The 19135-nt window shown below is 67.6% G+C and overlaps 12 protein-coding genes across 12 annotated transcripts; 6 read left to right on the forward strand and 6 right to left on the reverse strand.

The window, feature by feature from the left end:
- Positions 1–76: 76 nt before the first annotated feature.
- Positions 77–1565, reverse strand: MICPUCDRAFT_69362 (uncharacterized protein; the record flags this gene model as incomplete). Its single annotated transcript, XM_003059333.1, has 2 exons — positions 77–1085; positions 1225–1565. The coding sequence occupies 2 exons, from the start codon at positions 1563–1565 to the stop codon at positions 77–79; spliced, it is 1350 nt and encodes a 449-aa protein (XP_003059379.1).
- A 168-nt stretch (positions 1566–1733) lies between these two features.
- MICPUCDRAFT_58550 (uncharacterized protein) lies at positions 1734–1991 on the forward strand (the record flags this gene model as incomplete). Its single annotated transcript, XM_003059034.1, has 1 exon — positions 1734–1991. One exon carries the CDS (start codon positions 1734–1736, stop codon positions 1989–1991), a length of 258 nt encoding a protein of 85 aa, XP_003059080.1.
- A 237-nt stretch (positions 1992–2228) lies between these two features.
- Positions 2229–2936, reverse strand: MICPUCDRAFT_47451 (uncharacterized protein; the record flags this gene model as incomplete). Its single annotated transcript, XM_003059334.1, has 1 exon — positions 2229–2936. One exon carries the CDS (start codon positions 2934–2936, stop codon positions 2229–2231), a length of 708 nt encoding a protein of 235 aa, XP_003059380.1.
- A 739-nt stretch (positions 2937–3675) lies between these two features.
- Positions 3676–4834, forward strand: MICPUCDRAFT_58552 (uncharacterized protein). Its single transcript, XM_003059035.1, has one exon. It carries the CDS (start codon positions 3750–3752, stop codon positions 4170–4172), a length of 423 nt encoding a protein of 140 aa, XP_003059081.1. The 5' UTR covers positions 3676–3749; the 3' UTR covers positions 4173–4834.
- Positions 4835–5775: 941 nt separating this feature from the next.
- MICPUCDRAFT_58554 (uncharacterized protein) lies at positions 5776–6982 on the forward strand (the record flags this gene model as incomplete). The annotated part of the gene is made up of 2 exons (XM_003059036.1): positions 5776–6531; positions 6704–6982. The coding sequence occupies 2 exons, from the start codon at positions 5776–5778 to the stop codon at positions 6980–6982; spliced, it is 1035 nt and encodes a 344-aa protein (XP_003059082.1).
- Positions 6983–7065: 83 nt separating this feature from the next.
- Positions 7066–8674, reverse strand: MICPUCDRAFT_58555 (uncharacterized protein; the record flags this gene model as incomplete). Its single annotated transcript, XM_003059335.1, has 2 exons — positions 7066–7356; positions 7466–8674. The coding sequence occupies 2 exons, from the start codon at positions 8672–8674 to the stop codon at positions 7066–7068; spliced, it is 1500 nt and encodes a 499-aa protein (XP_003059381.1).
- Positions 8675–8804: 130 nt separating this feature from the next.
- MICPUCDRAFT_58556 (uncharacterized protein) lies at positions 8805–9518 on the reverse strand (the record flags this gene model as incomplete). The annotated part of the gene is made up of 1 exon (XM_003059336.1): positions 8805–9518. One exon carries the CDS (start codon positions 9516–9518, stop codon positions 8805–8807), a length of 714 nt encoding a protein of 237 aa, XP_003059382.1.
- Positions 9519–9870: 352 nt separating this feature from the next.
- MICPUCDRAFT_49612 (uncharacterized protein) lies at positions 9871–11998 on the forward strand. The gene is made up of 5 exons (XM_003059037.1): positions 9871–9988; positions 10308–10511; positions 10643–10706; positions 11105–11181; positions 11366–11998. The coding sequence occupies exons 1-5, from the start codon at positions 9896–9898 to the stop codon at positions 11921–11923; spliced, it is 996 nt and encodes a 331-aa protein (XP_003059083.1). The 5' UTR covers positions 9871–9895; the 3' UTR covers positions 11924–11998.
- A 37-nt stretch (positions 11999–12035) lies between these two features.
- Positions 12036–14105, forward strand: MICPUCDRAFT_40066 (uncharacterized protein; the record flags this gene model as incomplete). The annotated part of the gene is made up of 1 exon (XM_003059038.1): positions 12036–14105. The coding sequence occupies one exon, from the start codon at positions 12036–12038 to the stop codon at positions 14103–14105; it is 2070 nt and encodes a 689-aa protein (XP_003059084.1).
- A 182-nt stretch (positions 14106–14287) lies between these two features.
- MICPUCDRAFT_58559 (uncharacterized protein) lies at positions 14288–15316 on the forward strand (the record flags this gene model as incomplete). The annotated part of the gene is made up of 2 exons (XM_003059039.1): positions 14288–14668; positions 14852–15316. 2 exons carry the CDS (start codon positions 14288–14290, stop codon positions 15314–15316), a joined length of 846 nt encoding a protein of 281 aa, XP_003059085.1.
- Positions 15317–15440: 124 nt separating this feature from the next.
- Positions 15441–15999, reverse strand: MICPUCDRAFT_17963 (uncharacterized protein; the record flags this gene model as incomplete). The annotated part of the gene is made up of 2 exons (XM_003059337.1): positions 15441–15560; positions 15667–15999. Coding segments are annotated over 2 exons (453 nt in total), but the record flags the coding sequence as incomplete, so codon positions are not given.
- Positions 16000–17137: 1138 nt separating this feature from the next.
- On the reverse strand, positions 17138–18045 carry MICPUCDRAFT_17996 (uncharacterized protein; the record flags this gene model as incomplete). Its single annotated transcript, XM_003059338.1, has 2 exons — positions 17138–17701; positions 17902–18045. 2 exons carry the CDS (start codon positions 18043–18045, stop codon positions 17138–17140), a joined length of 708 nt encoding a protein of 235 aa, XP_003059384.1.
- Positions 18046–19135: the final 1090 nt, after the last annotated feature.

Consider the following 19135-nt stretch of genomic DNA (forward strand, 5'->3'; position numbering starts at 1 on the left):
GACGTCGTGGTCGACGTGTGGGGTGAAGTGAACGCGTCGACTCCGATGGAAAACAGAACGTCTACAAGTAAAAACCCTACGACCTCGACCGGCTGTCGCCGCCGCTCGACGACGACGACGACGACGACGACGAGCCGCCGCTCGAGGAGCTCCTGGAGCGTCCCCTCCTCCTCCTATCCCCTCCACGCCCGCCGCCGTCCCTGTTCGCCCCGGGCGGCGGCGGCGGCGGCGGGACCCGCCCGCGGTCGCCGTCGCGGTCGCCCCCGCCGACGCGCGCGCGCTTGGGGCTCCGGCGGTCTCGGCGGTCGCTCGGCGACCGCGAGCGGGAGCGGCCGCGCCGCCTCGCGGGGGGGGGGGCGCTTCTGCTCCGGCTCCGGCTTCGGCTTCGGCTTCGGCTTCGGCTTCGGCTTCTCCCGCGTCCGCGCGCGGGGCTCCGAGATCGCCCGCCGCCGCCGCCGCCGCCGCCGCCGCGCGACCGGTCGCGCGATCGGCTTCGGCTTCGGCTTCGGCTTCTCCCGCGTCCGCGCGCGGGGCTCCGAGATCGCCCGCCGCCGCCGCCGCCGCCGCCGCCGCGCGACCGGTCGCGCGATCGGCTCCGGCTCCGGCGCGGCGGCGCGCTCGAATCCCGTGGATCCCCCGTCCGCCGTCCACCCCTCGACCGCGACCTCGACCTCGACCTCCCCCTGCCGCGGCGTCGCTCCTCCTCTTCGATGCGCGCGAGCTCCTCCTCCGCCTGCTTCGCGGACAGCCGCGCGTCGACGTCGACGCCGAGTTTCTTGAGCTTCTTCTTCTCCTTCAGCGCGCGCTTCTCCTCTCTCTCTCTCAGCTTGATCGCCTCTTTGCGCTCCTTCTCGCGACGTTTCGCTTCCTTCTCGCGACGTTTCGCCTCCTTCACGCGGTTCGCCTCTTTCTCTCGGAGCGCTTCGTCGCGGTCCTCGCGGCGGCGGCGCTTCAGGTCCTCCTGAAGATCGCGATCGAACGCGTCGCCCTCCTTCTCCGCCCTGTCCTTGCTGAACCCGAACGCCTTGCGGAGGGACTCCATCTTCTCCGCCTTCCTCGCCGCGATCGCGTGCGTCTCGTCGGCCCTGCGATCGTCGGGTTAGGGTTAGGGTTAGGGTTCGGGTTCGGGTTCGGGTTAGGGTTCGTTCGTTCGTTCGCTCGCGGGGGGGTCTGGTCTGGTCGAGATCTGGGACGGGGCGGGGCGAGGCTTCGAATCGGGCGCACCTCCTCGCGCCCGCGCCCTTCTTGCGCTCGCTCTCTCTCTCGTACTTCGCCCGCGCGTCCTTGAGCATCTCGTCGATCTCCTCCCGGGCGATCCCTCGCTCTTCCAAGTCATCCTCGAGCTCGACGAGCTTCCGCTCGATCTCTCGCTTGCGATTGTGCTCTAAGATGTCCTCGCACGGCTTCTTCGCGCCTCCGCGGCCGCCCTCGCCGTGGATCTCCTTGAGGTCTTTCCACTCCTTGCGCTCCAAACGCGACGCGGAGCGATGGAACTTGTTCGTCTGGACGTATCCGTTCGTCCCGGAACCGCGCGTGGTCTGGAGACCGATCCCGTTGTAACTCATGTCGCGTCGGGCGGCGGCGTGAGGCGGCGCGCGCGCGCGAGGAATTAATGCCGGCGCGACGACGAAAACTTAACTTGACTGCGTCAAAGGACGGACGTTTGAAGCGTCGCGCCACATAAACCCGCGCGCGATCTCCGCGATCTCACGCGGCGCTCCCAGCCTGTCGAAATGGCGGCGCAGTTCATCCGCCAGCTCGGCGCGCTCAAGGTCAAGGAAGTCCCGGACTTCCTCGCGAGGAAGTTATCCGCGGAGAACGTCACGCGGAACGCGACGACGTTCATGGAGGAGTACCGCGTGAGGTACATCAACACCGGGTCCCCGGCGCCCATCTTTCACGTCCTCGGCGGCGTCTTCACGATGGCGTACATCACGTGCTGGCCGGCGGAGTACCGGCACATGATCGCGGCGCGGGAGGGGAAGCATTAAGGTAAGGCGCGGCGCCCGGGGGGGTGCGGGTTGGGGGGGGGGAGGGGTGATCAGGGCGCGTCGGGATCGGACGAACGATCACCCTAGCTAGTAGAAGACCAGTGCCAGGCCTGTTGAGCAGTGGCGCGGCGAGGTGATGAGAAAAATAAGTTGGAGCCTGGCGAGGACGCAGAACGCGCGTGTAGTAACGATGACGCATCTCTCGCCGTTTTTTCAATTGAACGAAACGAATGTCTTCTACGCGTCTTTGACGTCCGCGTCGACGTCGAAGACGTCGCCGCTGCCGTAGCTCTTCCTCCCGCCGCCGCCGCCGCCCGCGCCCGGTCCGCCGCGTCTCCCCGCGAAAGGGTCGCCGCCCGCGCCGCCGTACGGGTTCCCGCCCATCCCGCCCATCCCTCCCGGAGCACCGCCCATCCCTTCCATCCCTCCCATCCCTCCCATCCCGCCCATCCCGCCCGCCTGCGCCGCCTGCGCGGCTCGAACGCGCTCCGCCATCTGCGCCTGCGCCTTTCGAGCCCTCTCCTGGAAAAAGCTCGGGAAGAGCAGATTCGCGAGAAACGCGCCCGCGATCCCCAGCGAGACGATCGTCCAGAAGAACCCGGAGAAGAACAGCCACGCGTAGAAGATAAAGTTCGCGACCCTCCCCGCGGGGGTGGCGCGGAAGGCCTGCACTTTTTCCCACAGCGGCGGCGCCGCGTTCTTCACGAACTTGGACACTCCGAGCTTCGCGTCGAGGTTGACGACGGACTCTCGAAACCCGGACGTCTGATTTCGCAGCTTCTCGCCGATCCCCCACTTCACCTCCGCGCGGTTCGCGCTCTCGCGGATCGCGCTGAAGACGTTCTCGAGCGCCTTCGCGGCGTCGAAGCCTCCTCCCTCCTTCTTCTTTTCCTTTTCCTCGCCGGAGGCGGAGGAGGAGGAGGAGGACGATCCGCCCGCGTTCATCTTTTCATCGCCATCCGCGGCGGACGACGACGACGACGACGAGGATGAGGACGACGAGGACGACGACGACGACGGCTCTCCTCCTTCCGCGCCGCTCGACGACGCGGACGCCTCCCCCACGTTCGCCTTCTGCGCGTCCGTGAGGAGCGCGAACTTCGCCTCGAGGTCCGCGCGCTCGAAGCACGACGAGGCGTCCGCGCCCGCGTTCGCGAGCGCTCGCTTCATGTCCCCGATCGAGACGCGATCGCCGGGGCCGGCGGCCGCGATGACGCCGCCGCGCGCGACGCCGCGACGACGACGACGACGACGACGACGCGCGTCTTCGCTGCCGTCGTCGACGCGCGCGGACGCGGAGGAGGACGTTGGCGAGGACGCCGCGCGGACGCTCGCGAGGCTCAGATCCACCAGATCTCGACCGCGGCGTCGAAGCGACGATCTGGCCATGGCGGTGGCGCGCGAGCGACGAGATGGCGCGGCGGCGGCGCGGCGCGCGGCGCCGAGCGCGGCGGCGCGCGGCGCGGCGACGGACGCCGGCGTCGTCATCGCGATCGCGAGCATCCTCGCGTGCGGGATCGACGGTGGGCCGAGTCGGCGCGCGAGGGTCTGCGCGCGTCGGCGCGCGGGAGGGACGTGGCGTGGAGAGCCGCAAAAACGCGAAAAAATCTTCGAGCGGCCACTTGGCGTGTTTTCCGCCTCGAAAGGTTAGCATCGGTCACACGACGCCGCGCGCGAGAGGAAGGAAGGATGAGCGCGGTCGCCCCCGGGGCGTCGCGTCGCGCGTCCGCGCCGTCGCTGACGCCGCGCGTGTTCGCGATGAAGCCCATCGGGCGCTCGCCCGCGTTCTACGCCCCGAAGATCGCGGACGGCGACGCGTCGAAATCGTCATCGTCGAAATCGCTCAAGTCGCGGTCGCGAGGCCCGGTCGTCGCGCGTCTGTTCGGCAACGGCGACGCGAAGGCGAAGATCGCGGAGCTCGAGTACCAGCTCGAGACGGAGCGCGCACACAGCAGCGAACTCGGCGGGAAACTGAGGGACGCGACCGCGAGGGCGGAGGACGCGGAGGGACGGTTAGAGATGTACCGAGGACGATTGAAGGAGGCGGAGAAGGATGTGTTCAAGCTCGAGGCGCAGATCGAGCAGACGCAGAAAGGGTTCGACGCCGGGATGGCGGTCGCGAAGCGGCAGATCAAGCTTCTGGAGGGGATGCTCGAGGAAGAGAAGAAGAAGAACAAGTAGTGTAGCCCCGAGGCGCGGCGCGGCGCGGCGCGGCGCGGCGCGGAAAATAATTAATTAAGTTAGCTTGGTCCGTCTCAGTTCGCGCGCCGTCACCCGCCGCCGCGCCGCCGCGCCGCCGTCGTCAGCACCGCCAACGACGCGTGCAGCAGCCTCTTCCGCTCGACGCGGTACCACGTCGCGGCCTCGGTCCGACACGACCTCGACGCGCCGCCGCCGGCCAACAGCGCGAGGTCCTCGTCTAAGGTCGTGGGCGCGCCCGCGAGCGCGCGCTCGACGGCGTCGGCGGCGGCGACGACGCGCGCGTCCCCGTTCGCGGCGGCGGCTCTCGCGCTACGTTTCAGCGCGCGGCGCGCGGCGACGGCGTACGCGACCGCGTCGGCGTCGCTCCCGACGCGCGCGGCGTCGCCCGCGGCTTTCGAGACGGCGTCGACGCGGTCGTCGCCGCCGTCCTCGGGGGGCTCTATGGCGTCGAGGACGGAGACGTCCCCGCCGCCGCCGCCGCCGCCGCCGCCGCCGCCGCCGCCGCCGTCCCCCAGCGGCACCACCTCGTTCGGGTTCCTCGGCACCGCGAACCCGTAGTTCATCATCAACTCCGCGTTCGTGAGCTCCTCGCCGTAGGATATGAACAGCTCCTCGCCCGCGCGGACGCCGCCGCCGCCGCGCACGGCGTACAGCTCGAAAAAGACGTCGTCGGAATCGCCGAATAACAGCTGCTCGCCCGTCGGCGCGTCGCCGTCCGCGTTCACGACGCGGAAGTTACACGACGGCCCGAACGCGTGGTTCATCATGTCCGCGCCCGGGCACATGAGTCCGAGCGCGCCGTTCAGCGCGCCGAAGGTTCGCGAGGACGCGCGCGCGAGCGAGAGCGCGAAAAAATCGTCGTCGTCGTCGTCCGACGAGACTCGCGACCGCGTCTCTTCCGCGACGACGCGATGGCGCGCGCGCGCGCTCGCGCATCGCGCCTCGAGCGCGGCGTCTTGCAGCCACGACGTCTCGTCCGCGTCGAACAGCGCGCCGACGGAGAGCTCCGACGCGGTCGGGAGTGTGGACGCGTACGCCGCCATCCTGGGCGTCGCGCGATTCGGCGCGGTCGCCCAGTGCAGGAGGACGCCCATGCGCTCGGAGGCGGTGAGCGACCAGGAGGAGTTTGCGGAGGAGGACGCGGCGGCGGCGGCTGACGCGGCGGGGGCGTTCTCGTTCGGATCGAGCGCTCGGAGGAGCTCGTCCGGGACGCCCATCTCGCGCTGCCTGCGCGTCGCGATCGAACGCGCGACGTCGTGCGCGCCGTCGACGCACAGCGCGACGGATTGATTCACGGGCACGCGAACGACCGGGTCGCCGGCGGGGACGTTGCCCACCGGTCGAGACGCCATGCACCCGCGCCCGAGCGGGCCTTCGCCGACCTCGCATCCGAGGAAGCGCAGGCCCGGCGCCGCGGCGAGGAGCGCGGCGTCCATCGGTGGCGCGCGAGGGAGGATCTGCGGGACCTGATGCTGTGACGACGACAAAAAGAGCGTAAAGCGGTTCGGGCGTGCCGTGCTGACGATGACAAATATCCGCGCCGATCGTCGACGCGTCGTCGTCGCGGTCCGCGCGCGCGAGGATGAGCGCCGCGTTGGGGTGGTCGCGCGCCGCGTCGCCCTCCGCGAATCGCTTTCACGGCGCGACGACGCCGTCGCGCGCGGCCGCCGCGGCGTCGCCGTCGCCGCGTTGCGGCGTCGGCAGTCGTCCGTTAGGAAAACGCGATACTAACGTCGTCGTCGTCGTCGGACGACGACGCGGGGATGGACGCGGTCGCGCGCGCGGCCCCCACCCCCCGCGCGCGGCGTTCCCCATCTTCCTCCCCCTGAGCGAGTGGAACTATCCGGGTCTCGCGAGCGACGCCGCGGTCGCGGTCGCGTCCTACATCGTCTCCGACCTCATCGCGCAGTCCTCCGAGCGCAAGGTGGCGGCGTCCTCGGTGGACACGCGCGCGCCCGCGCTCGTCGATCCCTCCCCGTCGGCGCCCGCGCTCGCGACGTGGGACGCGCGCAGGCTGCGCCGGTACGCCACGTTCGGCGCCATGGACGGCGTGTTCTCGCACGGGTGGTACACGTGGCTGGACGACGCGGTGGCCACGTGGCCCGGCGTGGCCACGTGGCCCGCGGGCGGCGTCGCGGGCGGCATCGAGAACGCCAACGCGGCGGGGTTGCGCGTCGCGGAGTCGATCGTCGCGGACATGACGATCTTCGCGCCGATGTGGTGCGCGGCGTTCTTGACGACGATGGCGGTGCTCGCCGCGAAAGACGGGCACGAGGAGGAGGAGGGAAAGGAGGAGGACGGGGTTCGCGGGGACGCGCCGCCGACGCGGCGCGCTGAGGTGCGTTCTATACACTGGTCCCCATACGACCGCGTTGGCGAGGTGAACGCCGATCCTTAAGGACTTTTCCCGGCGTGTCTCTGCGCCCACACCTCGCTTCCAATCCCCGACCTCGACGCCTTTCAACTCCACCTGACGCCTTTCAACTCCACCCCGACGTTCGCTTGTATAGAACGCCCCTGACGAGACGTGGTGGCAATCCGCGCCGAGGGCGGCGAGGAAACGTCTGAAAGAGGAGTGGTTCACGCTCTACGCCGCGGACGCCGCGTGGTGGATCCCCGCGGACGTGATCGTGTACGGCGTCGCGCCGGTTCAATTCAGAGTGGGCACCTACGCGGCGATCAACGTCGTGTACACCGCGTTGTTATCCCTCTGGGCGGAGAAGAAGCTCCTGAAAGAGTTGGCGCTCGCGAAGGCGCTCTCTCGCGAGGAGGAGACGAGTACGAGTTGACATGACCGCTCGAGGTATTTATTACGACTATCGTATCGTATTATAGTACAGTACGCTCTGATGAGCCGCAATCACTATAGCGTCTAACGCACGCGCGCGGTGCGTTTCGAGCGCGCGAGTTCCTTCTCCTGCTCCTGCAACGCCGCCGCCGCCGCCGCGACGCTGTACCTCGCCGCCTCCGGGTTAAACTCCGGTGTCTCGATGAACTGAAGAAACAAGTTCGACAGCCGCCGCCGCAGCCCGCCCATCGTCTTGACGTCCCGCCCTCGATCGATCAAATCCGCCTCGCGATCGATCAACTCGACGATCTCCCGCGTCAGGTTGCAGTCGAACTCTTTCACCGTCCACTTGACGTGGAGCAGCACGTCGAGTCGCTGAGGGTCGTTCCATAGAAAAAAATGTTCACCGGTCATTTGAAAGGGGACGCGATCAAATGTTGAAACCGAGCTACGGGTGAAAAACGTTTGTAAGTATAGAACGCACCTCATCCGCCGTCACCAACGGCAACCGCACGCCGTTGTACAGCTGTTGAAGCTCCTTCGCGCGCGTCGTGAACGGGGTGTGCACCTCCACGACGCTGCCGTCGTCGCACTCCCAGCGCTTCGCGGTGGACATGTCGTCCAGCGCGCGCGCGACGCGCGCGTCTTTGTTCTCCGCGGCGGCTGTGACTTTTAACCGATCGATCGTCGCGAGGAGTTTCGTCTCCCGACGCAGCAGCAGCTGTTTGTTCCTCGCCTTCGCGGCGTCGTCCGCGGAGGCGTCGGACTCGATCTTCGCGTGCTCGGATTTCCGCCACTTCTCGAGCTCGTGGCGCAAGATGTCGAAGTCCTCGTGCGTCCGCGGGCGCATCCGGCGCTCGATCTCTTTCCTCCGCCGACGTTCCTCCGCGTCGAGCTTCTCCGTCGCCGCCTTCGCCCTCGCCCTCGCTCTCTCGTCCCTCTCGACGCGCTTCACGTCCCTCAGTTTCCTCGCGAACCACCCGCGCGCGTACCTCTGCAGCACCGTCGTCGCCGCGACGCGGATCGCGTGCCACTCGTCGCTGTCGACGTACCGACCCGCGGAGACGAACGCGTCGCGGTTCTCGTTGATGAGTAAATCTTTCCTCTTCATCTGCGTCGCGGCTTCCTTTTTCGTCATGATCGTCCGCGTCCGCGCCTCCGTCGTCTGCGTGTCGCGCGTGAACTTCGCGTCCTTCGGCCACTCCCTCGGTTTACGCATCGTCTGAATCTCCGCGTGGTGGTATCTCGTCCCCGTGTGCTTGTGCCGGTACCCGCCCTTATACCGCGGCTTTTCGCAATTCGACGCGTCGATCACCACCGAGACCACCCTCGGTTGTCCGCCGCGCTCCTTCGGCGCGACGACGACGTCGATGCGCTCGGGCAACACTTTCGGCGCGTTCGGATCGACGTCGACCGCCTCCGCCTCCTCCTCGGACGGTTTCGCGTACTCCACGACGAGCTCGAGCTCCGCTTCGTCGCCCGGTCGGACGCCGACGTCGAACAGCGTCGTCGCGTCGCGCATCGTCGCCGCCGCCGCCGCCGCCGCCGCCGCGTCCTCCCCCTCCCCCTCGACCGCGCCCGCGCCCTCGACCGCGCCCGCCGCCTTGAGCGCCATCGTCTCGATCGGGATCGGGAGCTCCGCCGCGATCGCGCGCTTGATGTCGATCGCGGCGGCGAGGACGTGGAAGGACATGACGTGCTGAGGGCCATTCCATACGAGCGAATGTCGGGGTGGAGTCGAAAGGCGTCAGTTGGCGTTGAAAGGCGTCGAGGGCGGGGATTGAAAGCGTGGGGTGGGCGCAGAGAAACGACGGCAAAAGTCCTTAAGGATCGGCGTTCACCACGCCAACGCGGCCGTATGGGAACCAGTGTATAGAACGCGCCTGAAAGTTTTCGGGGAGGATCACGAATGTCACCCTCGCGGGGGGCGCGTCGTCGGCGACGACGACGGCTCCTCGCGCGTCCTCGTCGTCCGCGTCCGCGTCCGCGGCTTCTTCGCCCTCGTCCCCCGTCGTCTCCGTCTGTGTTCCCGCGGCGCCGTCGACGCCGCCGTCCGCCGCGACCTCGATCTCGGGGCCGTCGCCCGTCGTCGTCGGCTCGGGGTCGTCGTCCGCGACGGGGTCGGGCTCGCCGAGCGATTCCGCGTCGTCGTCGACCTCCTTCTCCTCCTCCTCCTCCGTCATCGTCTCCGTCGCTCCCGCGGCGTCGCGTTCGGCCGGCGCGGACGTCGACGGCGCCTCGGCGTCGATCTCGACGGGAGCTTCCTCCCCTTCGCCGTTCTCTTCCGCGTCTTTCGTCGCCTCCGCGTTGTCGTCCTTCTCCTTCTCCTCCGTCGGTTCGTCCCCCGGGGGGGACGCGATCTCGACGACGTCCTCCTCGGTCGGCGGCGCGGGTTCTTCCTCCTCCTCGCCCGCGACGCCGACGACGTCGTCCGTCGCCGCGGCCTCCTCCGCGTTCACCGCGGCCTCCATCGCGGCGAACTCCGCGACGTCGTCGACGACCGCGGGGGGCGCCTCTTCCGCTGCGGGATCCGCCATTCCTCTTTCGTCGTCCTGATGACTCCGCCTCCTCGACGAATTATCAGCTCACGACCGCGCGGTTCTCTCTCTCTCTCTCTCTCTCTCCGCGGAGATCGCCTGACGTGCTCCGCGCGCGGTCCTCGCGGGGTTCCGCCGCCGCGGCGCGTCCACGCGCTTCCGCGCCCGCTTCTTCTCGTCGCGCGCGCCCGCGACGCCCTCTCCGCGCGGTCGCGAGTGCCCCCGAGCGAGGGGGATCATCATCGATTCCAAATGAGGCTGCGCGGGGCTTGGTGTACCGACCGCGGTTCGCTGACCGAAAGTCGAGTCTCGTCCTCCACCGCTCGCGCCTTCACGCGTCACTTCCCTATCGCGCCGCGACGCCCGCGACGGCCGCGATGGCGACGGCGGAGGACATCGGCGCGCACGTGTTCGATGAAGGACACTGGTACCACGAAACCCTGGAGGAAGGCCTCGCGATCTCGTACCGGGTGCGCGCGCGCGCCGCGCGATCGATCGTCGTCGTCACGGCGGCGGCGAGCGAGCGACGAACGACGGACGCTCTGTCGGAGTCGTCCTCGCCGTCCATCCATCCACCTCCGCTCGCCGTCGCCGTCCTCGCTCGCTTCGCCCCCGCGTCGACGCCGCCGCGCGAACCGAACCTCGCGCGTCGGTCGTCCGCGCCCGAGCGCTCGCTCGCTCTCTCTCTCTCTCGCGCGCGCGTCCTCGTCGCCGTCGCGCCGCTCGCGCTGACGCATCCTCCCTCGCTTCATCACGCCGCCGCCAACCTCCGCCTCGTCCATCGCGCAGGTGGACGAGGTCTTGCACCGCGGACAGAGCGCGTTCCAGACCGTGGAGGTCGTGAAGACGAAGCCGTTCGGTCGCCTTCTCATCACGGACGGGCTCATGCAGTCGAGCGAGGATGACGAGTACGTGTATCATCAGTGCCTCGTCCACCCCGCGCTCGCCGCGCACCCCGCGCCGAAGAAGGTTTTCATCGCCGGCGGTGGCGAGGTGCGTCCGTCGCGCGTTTGTTTCCTCGCTTTCTCCGGAGTCTCGTCTCTCTCTCGTTCGTCCATAGTAACAAACGCAAACGCTCGCGTCTGCGACGTTATAGTGACGGTTCGTATTCTTCTCACGCGCAGGGCGCGACGCTTCGCGAGGTCTTGAAGCACAAGTGCGTGGAGGAGTGCGAGATGGTCGACATCGGTGCGCGGGCGGCGACCCCCGAGGCCTCTTTTTCTTTTCGCTTTTTTTTTTTTTTTTCCGCTCGCGAGCCCGCGCCGCCGCTCCCGCCCGCCCGACGCGAGAGAGAAGAGCGGAATGATGAGATGCTAAAAGGCCCGTGAGGCAGCCGCAGCCCTAGTAGGCGCTCACGGGGAGGCACCGGGGGTCTCGGCGTCGCCGTCGGGGCCTCTGGCTATTACGCAGCCCATGAGGTCTTTGTTCCGACTGACCGATCTTCTCTCGAACGCGGCGGCGGGGGTTTTTCTTTTCTTTTCTCTCTCGTCTCTCGGATCCTTCCTTCGCGTCTTCTTCGCACGCATTCCGGACGAATCGCTGACCGCCACGTCACGCCACGTCACCCAACTAACGCCACCCACCAGACGGCGAGGTCGTGGAGATGTGCCGCGAGCACACGCCGTTCTACCACGCCGGCGCGTACGACGACAAACGCGCTAAGGTGCGTTCTATACACTGGTCCCCATACGACGGCGTCGGCGTGGTGAACGCCGATCCTTAAGGACTTTTGCCGGCGTGTCTCTACGCCCACCCCTCGGTTTCAATCCCCGCCCTCGACGCCTTTCAACTCCATCTGACGCCTTTGAACTCCACCCCGACAATCGCTTGTATGGAACGACCCTAAGCTCGAGATCGGCGACGCGAAAGCCGCCTTGGAGCGTCGCGCCGACGGCTCCATCGACGTCATCATCTGCGACTTATCCGACCCGCTCGACGGCGGCCCGTGCTATCAGCTCTACACGACGACGTTCTACGAGATGTGCAAGACCAAGCTCGCGCCCGGGGGCATTCTCGTGACGCAGAGCGGCTGCGCCGCCGTGAGAGACTGCCATCACGTCTTCACGCCGATTCATAAGACGCTCAAGACGGTGTTCCCGCAGTGTTGGGGGTACACCGTGTGCGTGCCGTCGTTCTGCAGCGAGTGGGGGTTCAACGTCGTGAGGAAGGAAGCGGACGCGTTGTCCGTGGAGGATGGCTTGAGCGGCGGGAAGCTCGACGCGCGTCTGCGGGAGCGCGGGCTCGGAGATTTGTCGTATTACGACGAGATCACGCACCGGCGGATGTTTTCGCTGAATCGCACCGTGCGCGAGGCGTGCAGGGACGAGACGCGGGTGATGACGGTGGAGAACCCGCTGTTCATGTGCAGCACGACGACGCACCAGGGCGTGTTCGAGGACAAGTGAGGGACGATCGAGCCAGCGAGTTGTTCATAGCTTGACCGAAAGGCCTTATTTTATTTCCAACCGGTTGCCTGTTGCAAAAATGCTGCCTCTCGAGATGACTCCTCCTCGCGCGATGGCGGCGGCGGGCGGCGCCGCCGCCGCCGGCGGCGGCGGCGGCGGCGACCCCGGCGGCGGCGCGGCGACGACGGACGACCCGCCGCCGTTGTCGTGGAACCGCGCGCGGGATTTACGCGCGGTGAAGCGATGGCTCGGCGTGACGTCCGCGGACGCCGATCCCGCGACGGAGATTCGATGCGCGACGACGAAGCGCGCGATCGCCGTGGGGTACGCGCGCGTCCTCCTCGGCGACCACGGTCCGTACCTCGAGCTCTCGCGCGCGTCCGTGCGGTGGGAACACATGCGGAAGGTGCCCGCGGGGGAGGCGAGGTTCTACGACGAGTGGCGCGTCGTCGGCGGCGACGACGACGACGACGACGACGACGGCGACGGCGACGACGACGACGTCGACGCGTCGTCGTCGTCCGGCGGCGGCGCGAAGCTCTACGATCAGCTGAAGTCGGTGCGAGGGCAGGCGAACCCGCCGAAGGACAACGCGTGGGCGGTGTCGTGTGACCGCGACGTCGAGGAAGGGTACGCGGACTACCGCGTCGGGATGGCGTACGTGGGCGCGTTCGACGTGGAGGTCAACAGACGCGGCGGCGACGGCGGCGGCGCCGGCGGTTGGCGCGGCATGCCGAGACCGCGCGGAAGCGGCCGCGTCGCGTGGTGGAAGCCGTCGAAAGGGATCGGCGCGATCGTCCCGGACGGCCGTCGCGGCGTCCGCGGCGGCGACGGCGGCGGCGTCGTCGTCCGCGCGGAAGCCGTGGTCGATTTCGGGGCGGCGGCGGCGGCGGCGGCGGCGGCGGCGACGAAAAACGCGCCGCCGCTGCTCACCCCCGGCGAGGGCGTGTGGTTCGACGTCGACGCCGCCACGGGCGAGGCGATTAACGTCACCGGGCCGGGATGCGAACCGACGCGGTTCGCGTGCCCCGGCGCGCGCGACGCGCGCGACGCCGCGAGCGTCAAGGCGAGAGCGCGAATGCGCGCGGCGGCGGCGGAGAAAGCGGGGAAGACGCCGCCGACGCCGGCGGAAGCCGCGGCGGCGCGCGCGAGGATCGCGCCGTGGGACGCGCGCGCGGAGGCGGAGCGACGCGCGATCGCGGCGGTCGCGAGGCGGTGCGCGAGGATCTTGCGCGAGAACTGCGCGAAGATCGCGGCGGCCGCGACGGTTGACGTTTCGTCTTCCCCCGCGCCGAAGCTCCCCGCGTGGCTCGCCGGCGTCTCCCGCGGCTCCGTCGTCTGCCCCGTCGCCGCGACGCTCCTCGCGCCGCCCGAGATCGACGGCGGGCTCTCCGCGATCGCGGCCGACGTCGCGGACGCCGCCGCGGGCGTCGGGCCGGACCGGTGGGGACCGCGACGCGTCGTCGCCGTCTCCGCGGCGCGCGTCGAAGCGTTCGCCGCCGCGTTTGCGTCGGCGTCGGCCGCCGACGCCGACGCGGCGAAGACCGTCGCGAACGCCCGCGACGCGCTCGAGAAGCACGTGCTCGGCGACGACGACGACGTCCCACTGGTCGTGATCCTTCCTCATTCGACGTCGTCGCGACGGTTGACGTTTCGTCTTCCTCGAGGGTTGATCCTCGCGTTGCGCGCGACGCCGCGCGTCTTCGCAGTGATCCTCCCTTCTCTCGGCCCCGAGACGTTGCTCAGAGAGCTCGTCGCGCTCGCCGGCGCGTGCGCGCGCGGGACCGCGGCGTTCGTGCCGTGCGCGATGCGCGCGGTCGTCGCGGGCGCGGGGGAAGACGGAACGTCAACAGTCGCGGCGGCGGCGGCGTCGGCGGCGTCGGCGTGGGCGACGGCGACGCGAGAGGGGTGGGGCGCCGCCGCGGGGTTCGACGACGGCGCGAGCGGACGCGCGTACTGCTGGGCGTGCGGCGACGGCGGGCACGTCAAGAGCGCGTGTCCGAGGAGAGAAGGAGGGGGAGGAGGTGGTGGGAGGAGAGAGACGCCGGGAAAAGTCCTTAAGGATCGGCGTTCACCACGCGAACGCGGTCGTATGGGGACCAGTGTGTGTCCAACCGCGCGGCGGGCGGAGGAGGAGGACGGCGACGACGTCGCCGCCGGCGTCGCGGCGTTAGCGCTGTAGGATGATAGCATATTGTGTACTCGTACACGTACTCGTATGGGCTTTTGGTATGTGCTCGCTCTGGGCGCCGACCTCACCGCACGTTTTTTCGGAATGCACGAGAAAAAACTGAAGAGAAGAAAGAAACCGTCGTCACTCTTCTCCGACACGCGTCGCGACCTCCTCCCTCGCGTCGCGTCGAGATGCGAACCATCACCGCCGCGCCCGCGCGCGTCCACGCCGCTCCTCTCAACGTCGCTCGCCGCGTCGTCTCCAAGCCGGGCCCGCGTCGCGCGTCCGCGCCGTCCACGAGATCGTCCGACAGGAAGAGCGCTCGAACGTGCGCGACCGAGATGACGTCGACGTCGACGACCGCCGGAAACGACGCGGTTCTCGTCGCGGAGGATCTCGATCTCGACGCGCCCAACCCTAGCGCCATCTACGACGTCGTGGACGAGGACGAGATGCTCTACGGCGCGTCGAACACCTTCCCGATCAAGCCCGACGAGCTCGTCGCGAAGTGCAAGTCGGCGCTCCGCGCCGGCTTCGCCAACATCGGCGACGAGCTCGCGGAAGACTTCGAGGTGCGTTCTCATCACACTGGTTCCCATACGACCGCGTTCGCGTGGTGAACGCCGATCCTTAAGGACTTTCTCTCCCGGCGATTCTCTCCGCCCACACCTCGCTTTCAATCCTGACACACCTCGATGCCTTTGAACTCCACCTGCCTGACGCCTTTGAACTCCACCACTCCGACGTTCGCTCAGTTCATCGGGCCCGTCGTCGGACCGCTGCCGCGGGACGCGTTCGTGAACGCGGTCGGCGGTTTCGATCTCACCACCGGGTTCCCGGACATGAAGTCCAACTACCACCACTTCAGGGTGGATCCGTTCGAGACGAACAGGGTGTGGTTCCAGAACAGGACGACCGGGACGCACGCGGGAAAGCTCGCCGGTCGGTTCGAAGCCACGGGGACGAAGGTCGAGTGCCCGCCGCAGGCGCTCTCGATGACCTTCAACGAGAGCGGGAAGATCACGAAGATCACCGTCGGCGTCGTGATGGATCGCACGATCGGGAACACGGGCGGGTTGGGCGGCGTCTTCGGTTTGTTCAACGCCATCGGGTCGCCGCTGCCCTTTCCGGAAGGTCGCCCGTGGAAGATGTCTAAGCGGTACAAGTTTTTCCAGTGGCTCGGTCGTCTCTCGGCCAAGCGAGCGGACCCCAAAAAGTGAGCGAGGAGGCTGCGCGCGCGTTGTAAAAGAGAACGGATCCAGAAAACGCCGACGCGTCTCGTCAGAAGGGTACATACTGTACGCGCAGGGCGAGCATCCCACCGCGCGGCTCCACCCGTACCCCTCACCACGGGATCTCGTCGCCCTTGTAGTCGTACCAGCGACCGTTCACCTCCCCGTACTTCCCCTCCATCGCCGCGATCAGCCCCCGCGCGCTCTCCTCCGCGTCGATGAGCCCTCGCCCCTGATGGTCGTTCCATACGTACAAAAAATGTTCAGATCATCGGTCAGTTGGAAGGAGACGTGATCAAGTGTTGAAACCGAGCGAAGGGTGTGAGACGTTTGTAGACTATAGAACGCGCCTGCGTCATCCTCGTCCGCACCCACCCGGGGTGCAGCAGTTCGCACAAGACGCCGCGGTCCGCGAGGTCGATGCTCATGGACTTGTTCACGATGTTCAGCGCGGCTTTCGACGCGCGGTACGCGTAGCCCGAGCCTGAGCCGTTGTCGTCGACGCTCCCGACTTTACTCGTGACGTTTCCGACCAGCGCGCCCCGGGGTCTCTCGCCGACGCCGGCGGTTCCCAACACGCCCGCCTTCAACAACCGCTGCGTCACGAGCAGCGGTCCGATCGTGTTGATCTTAAACACGTGCATCATCTCATCAGAGGTCATGTCTTCCAGCTCCCACTTATCGTATCCGCACGTGCCCGTGGTCCCCGCGTTGTTGATCACGACGTCGACGGCGCCGCCGTTGGCGCGCACTAAGAAGAGGGTCGTTCCATACAAAATAGTCCATCGGTCAGTTGAAAGGAGACGCGATCAATTGTTGAAACCGAGCTATGGGTGAAAAACTTTTGTATAGAACGCACCTAACGGCAGGTCCCGCACCGCGGCCGCCCAGGAGGCGATGGACGCCTCGTCCGCGACGTCGAGCGTCGTCACCGCGAGCCGCGCGTCGCCGAAGCTTTCCCGCAGCGCGAGGAGGTCGACGCAGGACGTCGCGTCGCGGGACGTCGCGATCACGGCGTTGGACGGATGCTTCGCGAGGATCTGCGAGACGAACTCGAGGCCGATGCCGCGGTTCGCGCCGGTGACGACGACGACCGCGTTCTTGATCTCCTCGCCGGGGACGTACGTCGCGTCCGACGCGGCGGCGGCGGCGGACGCGTCGCGCTTCGCGCGCTCGGGAGGCATCGGCGTCGACGACGCGCGGCGCGTCGGAAGAGGAAGCGGAAGCGCGACCCTCGACGACGACGGAAGAAGCGCGCGGCGCCGGCGCGGCGCGAGAGCGACGACGGAAGGACGAGACGCGGAAGACGCGAGCGACATCGACGAGCGACGCGCGAGCGGAACGCGAAGACGCCGCGCCGGGCGGGTCGACGACGCGCGCGGGTGAAGTGCGACGACGACGCGAGCGATTGGCGTCGCGGTTTCGGCGAGATGAGCAGCAAGAGAGTTTGACGACAGCAATGACGAGCGAGTGTTTGTATTCACAGCGCGGGTCGGTAAACGCGCGCGCCAGCCTCCTCGAGATCACCGCCGCCAACCTCATAACGCCCCCCCTCTCAATTCAGTTGAGTTAATTAATAACGCTTCATCTCACCTCAGTTCGTCTGAATGCTCGCGACGTTCTTCACGCCCTGCATGTACAGCCGTTTCCGCACCGCCGCGACGTTGTGGACGTCCAACCTTGGGGTCGTTCCATACGAGCGAACGTCGGGGTGGAGTCGAAAGGCGTCAGATGGAGTCGAAAGGCGTCGAGGTGTGTCGGGATTGAAACCGAGGGGTGGGCGGAGAGATGCGCCGGGAGATAAAGTCCTTAAGGATCGGCGTTCACCACGCGAACGCGGTCGTATGGGAACCAGTGTGTGTCCAACCCGGCGTCGTCCTCGATCTCGACCATCTCGCTCCTTCCGTTTTCAAAGGTCACCAACACCCTGGTCGCGTGCGCGCTCGAGTCCGCCCCGGGCGGCGCCATCCTCCACGCGTTGCAGATCATGAGCTCGAAGTAGTCGTCCATCGGGATCGCCGCGCTGATGTCGCGGTAGTATTCCAGGAACTCGTCGAACGTGATCACGCCGTCTCGCTCGAGGGTGTCCCACTGTTTGCCGAAGTCGCGCACGCACTGCTCCGGGGTGATCTTGCCTTCCTTGACGTCCGGGTGCAGGCTCGGGTCGAAGATTTGCACGAGGTCGTCCATCGTCACGACGCCGCGGCCTTCGCGGTCTAAGACTTGGAACGCCGCGCGAACGAGGTCGATGCGCCGAGGGTTCATCTTTCCGCGAATCGCATTCGTGAATTCGTTCACGTCGAGGCCGCCGTCTTTGTTCTTATCGAACAGCGTCATCGCCTTCTCGAGCTCGTCTTTCGTGATGGAGATGCCCTGGAAGTGAGGAGTGGGTGAGTAATAATAACGCATGAGGATGAGGCGTTATTAGTAAAAAGACGTCGCAGAGGAAGGCGGCGGCGTCGCGGGGGATCGACGATCGGGGGTTCCTAATCGAGACACGAAAACACCGCGCGGAAACTTCCTCGAATCGAATCGCGTTCGAAGACGCGAGAGGGCGACGCCGCGCGACGCACCATGTCCTTGAGCGCGAACTTGAACTCCGCGGGCTCGATCCGGTTGTTACCGCCGTCGTCCATGATCCGGAAGATCCTCCGCAGCGTGTGCACGCCGTGGATGCCGCCTTTCTCGACGATCTCCGTGCGGACGCGGTCGAGCATCCGTCGAAACTCCTTGTGCGCGAGCGGATGCGGTTTCAGATCGTACACGCCGTCGACGAGCTCGTCCACGCTGAGATGCCCGTCGAGGTTCGTATCGTAACGGTCGAAGAGCGCGCGTTTCGGCGCGATCGGCCCCTCCCCGCATCGGATGCTGTTCAGCGCGAGGTCGAACTCGGCGTACGACAGGGCGCCGGACTTGTTCTTGTCGAATCGCTCGAACGTCGTCCGCGCGGTGTCGCGCAATCGTTTCGGATTGCCGAAGCCAGTCATCACCTCTATGCGCTGCTTGATGATGTCCTGGAGATGATCCGCGAGGTCCTCCAAGGAACCCCTCGGGGGCTTGTCCAGGGTCCCGGGCTTCGGGAACCCCGGGTGGTGCGTCATCGGCGCGTAATGGTTCGGTTGAAGACCCATCGTGCGGGGCGCAATGCCGCGAATCCCCTCGGCGGGCGCCCTGTTGTTCCCTTTTTCGGACTGAAAACGCCCGGTGACTAAAAACGCATAGAGAGTACGAGTACGACACGGGCGCGTACTTTTCCTCCGTCTTTTCGCCGTGCGCGCCAGCGATTTGAACTCTCGGTCGACGCCCGCGCCGCGTCCAGAAGGCGAGGCGCGGAGGCGGCGCCGGTTCGATCGCGCGCGGGGCGATGCGCGCCGCGGAGGAGACGCCGGCAGTAGCGGTGCGCGCCTCGACGCGTCCTCCCTCGTCCTCCCTCATCGCGCGTCGACGCGCGATCTCTCTCTCGCGCGCTCTCGTCGTCGTCGTCGTCGTCGCGGCGCTTTGAAAACGAACTGAACGAGCGTCCGTCGACATCGACGACGACGACGCGGCCTCGTCGTCGTCCCGCGCACGTCGCCTGACGCGCGTCATCCATCCGCGCATCCATTCACTCTGACTCTGATTCGCAGGCGACGGCGGCGGGCGGCGCGGAGGAGTCGACGCCGAAGGGCGGCGTCGCGCCGGGGACGACGTCCCCGACGCCCGCGCCCGCGGAGGAGGACGCGAGAAGCGTCGGCGATCCTCCTCGCTCGGGGAAGGAGACGGACGACGCGGGGACGCCGGACCTGCCGCTGCCGGAGCCTCGGTCGC

Source organism: Micromonas pusilla (genome assembly GCF_000151265.4).
Source record: "Micromonas pusilla CCMP1545 genomic scaffold MICPUCscaffold_6, whole genome shotgun sequence".
Lineage (NCBI taxonomy): Eukaryota > Viridiplantae > Chlorophyta > Mamiellophyceae > Mamiellales > Mamiellaceae > Micromonas > Micromonas pusilla.

Excerpts from the sequence above, each read along its gene's own strand:
- MICPUCDRAFT_58552 (XM_003059035.1), top strand. The coding sequence starts at position 3,750 with ATGAAGCCCATCGGGCGCTCGCCCGCGTTCTACGCCCCGAAGATCGCG.
- MICPUCDRAFT_49612 (XM_003059037.1), top strand. The coding sequence starts at position 9,896 with ATGGCGACGGCGGAGGACATCGGCGCGCACGTGTTCGATGAAGGACAC. Across the intron at positions 10,707-11,104 it reads GTGCGAGATGGTCGACATCG|ACGGCGAGGTCGTGGAGATG; the intron begins GTGCGCGGGCGG and ends GCCACCCACCAG. Across the intron at positions 11,182-11,365 it reads ACGACGACAAACGCGCTAAG|CTCGAGATCGGCGACGCGAA; the intron begins GTGCGTTCTATA and ends AACGACCCTAAG.